The sequence below is a fragment of the Phyllobates terribilis genome, unplaced genomic scaffold (genome assembly GCF_046119375.1).
Source record: "Phyllobates terribilis strain yellow unplaced genomic scaffold, ASM4611937v1 Scaffold_1__5_contigs__length_1240528914, whole genome shotgun sequence".
NCBI classification, from domain to species: domain Eukaryota; kingdom Metazoa; phylum Chordata; class Amphibia; order Anura; family Dendrobatidae; genus Phyllobates; species Phyllobates terribilis.
In genome coordinates, this window is record NW_027362761.1 from 472,226,095 (window position 1) to 472,237,939 (window position 11,845).

Consider the following 11,845-nt stretch of genomic DNA (forward strand, 5'->3'; position numbering starts at 1 on the left):
ACTATCTACCCCACCTATAAAATGAATACCCTCCCCTCAATCTCTAGTTTAAACACTCCTCCAACCTTATAGCCATTTTCTCCCCCAGCACAGCTGTACCCTCCCCATTGAGGTGCAGCCGGTCCCTAGCGTAGAGTCTGTAGCCAACTGAGAAGTCGGCCCAGTTCTACAGGAACCCAAATCCCTCCTTCCTACACCAGTTCTTGAGCCACTTATTTATCTCCCTAATCTCCCGTTGCCTCTCTGACTTGGCACGTGGTACATGCAGTATTTCAGAGAATACCACCTTGGAGGTCCTTGCTTTAAGCTTGCAGCCTAATTCCCTGAAATCATCTTTAAGGACCTTCCACCTACCTCTAACTTTGTCATTTGTGCCAATGTGCACCATGACCGCTGGGTCCTCACCAGCCCCTCCCAGTAATCTGTCAACCCGATCAGCGATGTGCCAGACTCGAGCGCCAGGTAGGCAGCACACTGTTCGACGATCCCTGTCTTTGTGACAGATTGCTCTATCTGTTCCCCTAATAATTGAGTCCCCCACTACCAGCACCTGCCTGGCCTGCCCTGCTCTCCTATTTCCCCCCTTGCTGGAGCTGACACTACTCTAGCTTTCAGGGGACATGCCTTGCTGCAGCAGTGCTACCCCCTGTACCGTCACCTCCCTCATCTGCCAACTTTGCAAACTTATTGTGGTGAGCTTTGCGCTACTTTAACAGTCGACAGACAATCTACACTCTCTACTAGTTGAATTTCCAACTGTTGATTTCTTCTAATACCTAAGTCTGTTCAGGTTATTTGGTTTCAGAGTTTGGTAATGTTGATAATGCGAGTTAATCCCCATTGAAAAATCTAAATATTGACTTTGGAATCTTATAGCATTAAATCTGTTGAACGAATGTCTTCACCCAGAGCGCAATTCATGCATTTGTTAAGCAACAGAAATTTTTTGTAATTGTTTTTGGCAATGTAGATCCGTGGAGAGTGACATGCCTGAAAAGTGTAAGGAGACTTATAGGTCCAACAACGCTCCTCTGGGAAATTAAATATGCAAATGGTCTCTACATAGAGAAAGACGACTTGAACTCTAGTGCCACCTTTCAGAAGTAGCAATCTTAAAAGTCAATAACAATCTTTTAACGAGCCTTGTCATATGACTTAGGATAAAAAAGCCAACCAGAATCTCAATTTTCAGATATGTGTTTCAGCATGTTGCCCTTCCTCCAAGCAAAACATGACATTTGAGTGCCATTATGGGAAGGAGCCTTCAGGCTTTAGCTAGTAATTTAGACAAAATGAAAGCACATTATTTTGTAATAACTCAATGCTAAATAAATAGAGATCAGTCAATATGTCAAAATTTGAATTGAGCAGATTCACTCCAATGCAGTCAGGACATTTGATTTGCATTAAATTAAAAGTATAATAAACTGGGAAGGTATTAAACAAGGTATTTAAAAAACAATGAAATCTACTCACCTGGCACTTATCTGTCCTGGCCGCCATAGCTCCCCACTGTTCCTTTGCACACTCATTAAGGCTGCAGCTCAGGCTTCCTGTCTACTCTTCAATCCTTGCTGGTGCTTTTGGCACCTTGACATACATTATTACATAACTATGTCATGACGTGCATGGCCTCATGCAGTTATGTCACACCATGTTACCACGTAAGGTGACGTAAGGCAAAAGCAAAGAAAAGATCTGAGACAGAATTGCTGCCATAGGCAGCGAGCTAAGAACTGTCAGGTAAGGAGCTGCTACAGCAGGGAAAGTTGAGGAGCAGTGAGTATGATAGTTTATTGTTTTAACTCCATCCCAAGCCATATAAATCCAGCAAAATGTCAGCAAGCTAGTCACCATTTTACTGTGTTTGCTCAAATTGAATCCCAAAAATCTCCAATTCACTAGACTCCGCAAATTTTTGAAATTTCTAAATGAATTTTGAATTTGCTTATGATTGATTCACCTATGTATACTACTAAAATATTTTATTTCCTACTGTTCAATTGTTTGAAAGACTTTTAAATATGGGTAAACATATACTCCTTCAGGCTCACATGTAAAGGACACCCCAGAAAATTGCACCTATTTTCTCACACTATAATCTTATTTAAGGATCATTTTTATTTAATTCAGCTTTTTACCTTTAAGTTTTATGGACTAGATACATATACTAATAGATCTGTTAATGTAATTTGTTTTAAAGGTAGATTATTTATTTAATTTTAATCAAAAGATTAGATCTTTTCAATTAATATTTGTACATTAATGCCATATTGCAATTAGCATTTACTACATATCTAAAATTTTGTAACAATTTTCTTGTTTTAATCATTTACATGATAGCAAAATAATTAACAAACTTTCTAAAACCTTGATAAATGATGTGGTAATTAGTGATTTCAACATTTCCTTATTCCTTTGTTAATCAGATAGAAATGTGGATTTCTCTGAACCTATTTATTATTATTCATTCCATTAAATAGTGTATAGCTTATCAGAAAATATATGATACTGCAATTAATTGATAAGATGCTGCTATTTCTGGGAGCATTTGACTGAGAACACAGATTTCTGGCACCAGAAGATGCTAATGGGAATCTAAGTGTTGGTTTCCATGGAGACTATTTGCTTCACAATCCTCTTCAGACTTATGTTCACTGAGATTAGGAAAAGGTTTGAAAATAATCATGAAAGATAAAAAATCTATAAAATTAATGACCATTAATCGTGTGTACTCTGTGTTGCAAAAAAAGCTTACAGACACTTTGGGAAAGTTCACAAGAAAATGTACTATATCAAGTCATTGACAAGGTGGCAGGAGATAATATGACTTTCCTAAAGTCATGCAGAAGCCTAGAGACCAAACAAGCAATTTTTTTTAAAATTTATCCAGCATATAACTGACTTAATGCCATGTCGAATCGGTTTACCCTCAACAAACAAAACATGGACCTTCAATGCTAGTCGGCACTGAGAATTTCTCCTCAATGTGGTAGCACAAAAGTGCACATCCCAAAATGTTTCCACATGACCATGTCACCAAAAGCCATAGTCTGTTTTCCACTCCATAGATCTGTGTCTCGATGCTGAGGCACTAGCCCATGATGGAGCATCCTAGCACAATGTACAGGAAACCTTAGGGAAGATTTGCTTTAGAAAAAGGCTTGAGAAGTATTTGGTGATGCCTGGGAGAATTGAAAACTGTTCCAAAGACAAGGAGGTTTCCCCTTTTCTGAACATTATTACAAACATGTGGCTCTCTGCCCAGATGTTCAATAAATATTGTACTATATTTCCTATAAAACTAGTCTTGCTGTCAGGCAAAAATGTGATCCAGCTCAAAGGAGGAAAGATATCTGCTTACTATTTTCTTGGGCTTTAAGGGCTTACTTCTCACATTGTGGAGAGTGACATGCCTGAGAAGTGTAAGGAGACTTATAGGTCCTACAACGCTCCTCTGGGAAATAAAATATGCAAATGGTCTCTACATATAGAAAGACGACTTGAACTCTAGTGCCACCTTTCAGAAGTAGCAATCTTAAAAGTCAATAACAATGCTTTAACGAGCCTTGCCATATGACTTAGGATAGAAAAGCCAACGAGAATCTCAATTTTCAGATATGTGTTTCAGAATGTTGCCCTTCCTCCAAGCAAAACATGACATTTGATTTGGCAGTATGAGGGGCCTCTAACTGGGTCAATGGTGTAACATCTCTCCTTGTGGAGAATGACCTGAGTAAATGTAAGGAGACTTATAATGCAAATGAAATATCATGCTTTGTACTGAGGAGGGGCAACACCCCAAAGTCTTCTTACTCTTGCATGTCAGATGTGTCACTTTCCACAAGGAGAGACGTTACCCTTTAGACCACAGTCAGAGGCCAATCATACAGCCAAATCAGATGTTTTGTACTGAGAAGGGGCAACACCCGAAACATGTGTCTACAAATTAAGATTCTGGTTTGGCTTTAATCCTAAATCATATGGCAAGGCTCATCAAAGGGTCGATATTGACTTTTAGGATTGCTACTTCCAATTTATGGTACTAGAGTTCAAGTCCTCATCCTCTTTGAAGAAGGAATTTGCATATTTAATTAATTAATTACCCAGAGGAGCATCACATGGCCTATAAGTTTCCTTACATTTGTGTGTCAGGCATGTCACTCTTAACAATGAGAGACGTTACCCCATAAACCACTGTCAGAGGCCTCTTATACAGCCAAATCAGATCTCATGCTTTCCACTGAGGAAAGGCAATAGCTCAAAACTTTTGTCTGCAAAATAAGATTTTGATTTGGCATTTATCCTAATTTATATAGCAAGGCTCATTAAAGGGTCGATATTGATTTTTAGGATTGGTACTTTCAAAAGTCCTCTTCCTCTCTGAAAATAAATTTTCATATTACAATTTTCCTATAAGACATCAGACATCATTATATCACTGACAAAAACGGCAGAGACCCCAGATGTGTGAATTCCTTTCAGTGTTATGCTTTTGAATATTAGTGCTGCAGAGTATTATACATTTCAAGAAGGCACTAGACAAGATTAGAATACAAGTCTCTAAATAGTCTTAGACATTGGAAAATGATGAATACAAGCTTTAAAGAATTGCAAATAACTATGGTGTAAGAGATGTACATTGATTGTAAAATTTAAGTTGCCTACTTTGAACAACTCCTGCGTCCAAGAAGAGACTCTTGACAAGAAAGTTGAACACAAGGTTTCATCCTGCTGGTACTTAGATCAGCTGTAAACTAGAGAAAATCTGGAAATAAGTATGCAGTTTCCAAGCTGTGCCTCCACAGGACAAACCAAGAACTACATAGAGCCCATTCAAATTAGATTGTTAGGGTATGTAAAAATGCTACTTTCTAGACTAGAAAACTTTAGGATAGATTCACACACATTGTTTTCCAGAGGTTTTTTTTGCTGTTTTAAACATCTTTTTAGGTCAAAACTTTGCAGTCAAATGAAACTTTGGGAAATTATTAAAAGTCTAAATATATACATGGCATTTGTAAAGTACAAAAAAAAATGTTACATTTTTTTTTGTAAAAGACACTACTAAAGTTTGTGCAAGGATGGTGTGTGGGTGTGTGTGTTCACATTCCATTGGTTTAAATTAGGTTTACAACCTTTTTCCAAGTTTCACTTACCAGGTTTTTTATAGCTTAGTACCAATATTTACAGAAACTAAATTTGTGCAAAAAACTTGGCTGATGTATAATTATTGCACCTTGAAATTGTTTAGGTTGGCAATTTGAACCCACCGGGGAAGTTTAGATATTGGTTTTGTTCATACTTATTTTCTAGGGAGGTAGGTATGCACTGCTTTATATGTGCCGGGGCGTAGTACTAAAATGCTTATGTAATAATGGGAGAGCAGATGATAAAAAACTCATGTAGGCTTCTTATGGGATACATACTTAGTCTCAAAGTTTAAGTTGAAGAATATAAAAAAAAGTTTTTAGAGTACTGGCCGAAAGAAAAATGAGTTGTGACAATGGATTATCATATTCGTGTAGTATTTACTAGGTTTTAGTCCAGCAACCACATTGGTAGTACATGTCTGCCGAATCAGAGCCATATAAACCTCCTCCTATCTAACGGCATCCTTGTTGCTTCTTCTGATTAGTAGGCACAGCAAGATGTCAAGCATACCTCACACCGCAATGATTTGGAGAAGGAAGTTTGAGGGGCTCTGGCCCTGTGGCTACATACTGCTCACAGTCCAGACCGCTGAACCAGGATTCAATGAATCTTTTTTCTCAACTTTAATATGTGAATTCAAATGCATTTATAACATTTTCTCTCTATTTTTCTTAATAGGTCGCTTCTACTACCTAATCCATCCAGCAAAGCTGACATATGATGAAGCCGTCCAGGCCTGTATCAATGACGGAGCTCAGATCGCTAAAGTAGGCCAGATGTATGCAGCATGGAAACTCCTGGGATACGATCGCTGTGATGGAGGATGGTTGGCTGATGCCAGCGTCCGTTACCCAATCTCCAAGCCAAGAAGACGATGCAGTCCCAATGAGGCAGCTGTCCGCTTTGTAGGCTACCCAGACAAAAAGCACAAGCTCTATGGTGTTTACTGTTATAAAGCATAGAACTATAGTAACCTAAAAACACAAAACAGTATTACAAATATTAAAAAAAAAACATGTGAAAAAGATTTATTTTAAAAAATGAACTCATTCAAGCTATAAAAACTGTGATAAACTTTTTACTTACTGTAAAAATTATTGTCAGTCACTAAGTTGTGTTTTTTTCAGTCATCTTTTAAAATAAGAAAAAAAAAGGTTTTAACTAGGACGGAATTGTAATTTCAGCACGTTAAAAGTAGTTTAATGAATGGGCATGCCATAGCTTGACAAATCGGAAAAGTGGAATGTAAAATTATTCCTAAAAGAAATGTATAAAAGCACATCTTTAACAAGATTTTATTTGAATTTTTTTAATGTTATTTGATTTTTAATTTTTTTTTTTTTTTTATACATTTCTGGATTTTTTGAAATGCACTACCAGAAAGAGATATATCATCAGGTGCTTGTTTTGCAAAATAGACAGATAGCTAGCATAGTATTTAAACTGTATTTGCTTGGAAACATGGTTGTTTTAGTAATACGAGGAAAAAAAAAAGCAAAAAAATATATAATAGTCCATTGATAAGAAGAAGCACAACCAAATTTTTGTTAAAATTCTAACTGTATTTTATTTTATATGAAACATTGATGAATGTTTGCATAATTAATGAACAATCCGTACTTTGTTTTTAATTCAGCTCAATGATGCCTAAGAAGTGTTGAGTTACAGGTCGATAGGACTGGCTTTACGGGGCTATTTAGGCAGCACGGGCTGCTCAGTAACACGTATTTAGCATCTTCTCAGGGCAGTTATACCAAGTGAACTGCTGGACAGAACTGAACACACTTAAAATTCTAACAAATATATTATATGTAGTCTTTAAATATTATTGTCTTTATAAAGATATATTTAAAATGATGTTCGTATTTACAAAGAAATGAATTCAACTCAATATTGCTAGTCACAAAAAATATATATATAATACATGATCCCTGTTCTAAAAATGTTTCTTTCTTCTCATATATAAGAGCTCACGCCTACATTGAACCATAACTGCAAAATATACACAGTGACCATTAACGCATGCTTGTTTTTATGGCTACGATGCTGTCCCTAATTGATCCCAATGACATGACCTGATATTAAATATATAAGTATACTTTAGTAAGCATGCCTTATAACAATGTAATCCGATGTTGAAAATATCACTAATAATGTTAATATTAGCATTAGTCACATGCTTAGCTAAATTGTGTTTAAAAATAAATAAATAAATAAATAAAATATTGATAAGAAATGTTTAAATCGCCCGGCTGATGACATAATATATAATACATTCTTTTTGATGGAAAGGATGATAAAAAAAAAAAAAATAGTGGAAAAAAAAAGAAAAGTCTTGAATTATTAAAATATATCTTGATCATTTTTTTTTCAATGTAATAGGAAAAATAAGAAAAAAAAAAGTTGCTTGAAACGTATGCATTCCACATATTGTTCAATATACCAGACGCTTGTAGATCATGAAAAAGATGATATAAAAGTGCTTCTCACTAAATTAGAATATCATCAAAATGTTAATTTATTTCAGTTCTTCAATACAAATGTAGAGTCATTACAAACAGAGTGATCTATTTCAAGTGTTTATTTTTGTTAATGTTGATGATTATGGATTACCGCCAATGAAAACACAAAAGTCATTATCTCAGTAAATTAGCATACTTTATAACAACAGCTTGAAAAATGTTTTTAAAATCTGAAATGTTGGCCTACTGAAATGTGTGTTCAGTAAATGCACTCAATACTTGGTCGGGGCTCCTTTTGCATCTATTACTGCATCAATGTGGCGTGGCATGGAGGCGATCAGCCTGTGGCACTGCTGAGGTGTTATGGAAGCCCAGGTTGCTTTGATAGCAGCCTTCAGCTCGCCTGCATTGTTGGTTCTGGTGTCTCTCTTCTTCCTCTTGACAATACCGGATAGATTCTCCATGGGATTAAGGTCAGGCGAGTTTGCTGACCAATCAAGCACAGTGATACTGTTGTTTTTAAATCAGGTATTGGTACTTTTAGCAGTGTGGACAGGTGCCAAGTCCTGCTGGAGAATGAAATTTCCATCTCCAAAAAGTTTGTCGGCAGAGGGAAGCATGAAGTGCTCTAAAATTTTGATAAAACACAGTGGACCTTCACCAACAGATGACATGGCTCCCCAAACCATCACTGATTGTGGAAACTTCACACTAGACCTCAAGCAGCTTGGATTGTGTGCCTCTCCACTCTCCCTGCAGACCCTGGGATCTTGATTTCCAAATGAAATGCAAAATTTACTTTCATCTAAAAACAACACCTTGGGCCACTGAGCAACAGTCCAGGTCTTTTTCTCCTTGGCCCAGGTAAGACACTTCTGGTGTTGTCTATTGGTCATGAGTGGCTTGACACAAGGAATGCGACACTTGTAGCCCATGTCCTGGATACGTCTGTGTGATGGCTCTTGAAGCAATGACTCCAGCAGCAGTCCACTCCTTGTGAATCTCCCCCAAATTTTTGAATGGCCTCTTCTTAACAATCCTTTCAAGGCTGTGGTTTTCCCTGTTGCTTGTGCACCTTTTTCTACCACACGTTTTCCTTCCACTCAACTTTCCATTAATATGATTGGATACAGCACTCTGTGAACAGCCAGCTGCTTTAACGATGACCTTTTGTGGCTTACCCTCCTTGTGAAGTGTGTCAATGAATTCCGTTCTGGACATCTGTGAAGTCAGCAGTCTTCCCCATGATTGAGGAGCCTACTGAAACAGACTAAGGGACCATTTTAAACGCATTGGAAGGCTTTGCAGATGTTTATTGTTAATTATTCTAATTTACTGAGGTAGTGACTTTTGTGCTTTCATTGGCTGTAAGCCATAATCATGAACATTAACAGAAATAAACACTTGAAATAGATCACTCTGTTTGTAATGACTCTATATAATATATGAGTTTCACTTTTTGTATTGAAGAACTGATATAAATTAACTTTTTGATGTTATTCTAATTTAGTGAAAAACACTTGTATATGTATATGATACAAAAAATATACATTCTCATTTAGAAATCAAGTTTTGTTTTAATGCATTTATCTAAAAGCATATAATAATGATTGGTGCAATTGTATAAACAGTTCTTCTGACTCATACAGTAGGTCAAGTTCATACCAAATATTTTTGGGGGCAAAAATCCACATCTGCTTTAAGGCTACGTTCATAAGTTGCATTTTTGCTGTATTTCTTTTCTTAGCAGTAAAGAAACTGATTACAAGAAGAAGGTTTTCCTTTTTTTGTTGTATTCTTTGCTGCAGATTACATGACTCATTTGTCTACAGCACATGCAACAAAAAAGCAACAAAAACACATGGTTGCAGTTTTTTCCAGCATTTTTGTGCTTCCTCACTGCTCTCTATGGTAAAAAAAATGCTACAAAAACTGAAATAATTGACATTCGGAAGATTAAAAAAAGCAGCAGTTTCCCAATTCAGTCAGAAAAAAAAAATCAAGCGAATGCGTGAGATTTCTGAAATCAAATAGTTTTTCCTGGTACTATAAAAAGCAGCTTTTAATTTGCATAATAAACACAGCAAAAAAAAAAATGGAGCAAAAATGCAATGTGTGAACATAGCCTAACACTTCATATAGCACTTAATGGACCTGTAAACAAAAAAATGCCCCGAACCCTCACTCTTCCTCCCAAAAAATAAAATAAAAAAGCAAACATGTAATTCCTCACATGTACAAAAGGGAGCACTTTCTAATTGTCAGTATTGTATTTTGCTGAGAAAGGAGGAGAAAGAGGAGCTCAAACAACTCTCTATGAAGACATGGTAGAAAGTTGCTGTGTCTCCTCCTTTCTCAGCACTGCGTTCAACATGATCTCAAGTATCAAACACTGTATGTAAAAGCCCCCTGATCACTAATTAGGACCATCAACTGGCAAACATTCCTTTGGTCAAAAATGAAGTGGATCCTTTGATTGTTGGCTTTGATTGTTGTGGGGAGGCTCTTCCTTTCTTTAGCATAAAAAATGAATTGAAACTCAGAATTTGTTCCATCATATGTTGTCTTACAACCCATTTAATTGCTATAAAATAATTATTTTGTAAGACTCAAGTTGCATGGGTTATAAACCAAGTATCTAACAGTAATAACTAATGGGTTCAATCATAAGACAACTTTGTTTACATAGGTTGGGACTCAGGAGTAAGACAGACAAAATATTTTCAGCTTTAAGGTAATATACTGTATCTGTCATCTAAAGGATTATGTATACTGGGCACATCTCCGCTACTGTACACTGCATACCAATTCAGATCTGTAAAGGGGTGCTACTAATGGACATCTTCAATTTAATAAAAGGTCTATTTAGGGTGCGATGCCCTGATTTTAGTGCCGTTGTCTATATTATGTCAATTTCACAACCATATGTAACAAATCTTTATGAGATTATCTAGCGCTCAAAAGCAAGAGTCAGTGGTGAGAAACATATTTGCTTGTTAAGTAAAATAGGAAACCATTTTGAACTATAGACTTTTTATGGACACAGTAAAGTCACATTTCTTCCACCATAGGCTAAGTAGATTATGTATATTAAATAAATTCATGTGAGCGTACTGTATTACCAAACCTTAATTATTCTTAGACAGTAATGTGTGTGGAAAATGTAATGACTATTTGCTAACTGGATGTTTTAGGTCAATAATATAATTATGTTTAAATACAAGAGAAATGGGCTTGCTCTACTATTGAGAAGACCGTGGTGCTGCAGGGAGAAATGAATTGTAATATGAAAATGTGACAATAAATGACAAGTTATTTTATATTTTTTGGAGTATGTTTTCTTATTTAAGACGTTACCTTGTATTTTCTTGAATATACTTTGAAGATGAGATGACAAATAACTCATAGAGCGGAAGCTTTAATATGCATAGTGCATATTTAAAAATTATTAATAATTAAAATTTTCATTGAAAGAGAAAACTCTGTTTCTGTAACATTTATGTACTGTGTCTACCATATGTACTTTTATTTTCTGGGCATAAAAAATGTAAAAAAACGATCTCCTGTTATGTGTACCCAACCTCCCGTTGTACCTTCATTTTTGATTTTTAGCTTCTTTTCAGCCCCTTACTGCTATCTTTCTGTTTTTTTTATTGTGTATATCCTAAACCTCCAGCCAGCTCTCCCTCTGTGCCTAAAGAATAAGTTTCCCAAAACTGAGCTATATCTGTTCCTTAGCTCTGATACTTTTACTCTCAGTGCCTGCCCACTCTATGTAGAAAACAACATCTTGAGACTTCTGTACAGTTTCAAGATGGATAAATAGCTACAAACACAGTTTCTCCTTCCTAATATTAGAATCATAGAATGTTAGCGTTGGAAGGGACCTCCAGGGTCATTGTGTCCAACCCCCTGCTCAATGCAGGATTCACTAAATCATCTCAGACATACAGTATATCTGTCCAGCCTCTGTTTGAAGACTTCCATTGAGGGTATGTTCACACGGTGCGGATTTGCTGCGGTTTTGATGGTGCAGAATTTCTGCACTATTTCCGCACCTAATATGCAAATTAGAATACTTGCGGTTTTTGGTGCGGTTTTTACATGCTGTTTTGCCCCATGCATTTTTTGATGCGGTTTTTATGCATGTGTTTTTCATGTCTTCATGTTGAAATTAGAGAATAGGTTTTTTTTAAAACAAACTTTATTGATCATCATGTAGCGTTTTT

The 11,845-nt window shown here is 36.2% G+C and overlaps 1 protein-coding gene across 3 annotated transcripts in view; it reads left to right on the forward strand.

Annotated features, from left to right (window-relative positions):
• HAPLN1 (hyaluronan and proteoglycan link protein 1) overlaps positions 1-7,578 on the forward strand; it is a 172,481-nt gene extending 164,903 nt beyond the window's left edge. For all 3 annotated transcript variants that reach the window (XM_073679007.1, XM_073679026.1, XM_073679017.1), the window contains one exon: positions 5,833-7,578. In XM_073679007.1, coding sequence (XP_073535108.1) covers positions 5,833-6,116 — 284 coding nt within the window. In that variant the 3' untranslated portion in view covers positions 6,117-7,578. The remainder of the gene's footprint in view (positions 1-5,832) is intronic.
• The last annotated feature ends 4,267 nt before the right edge of the window (positions 7,579-11,845 follow it).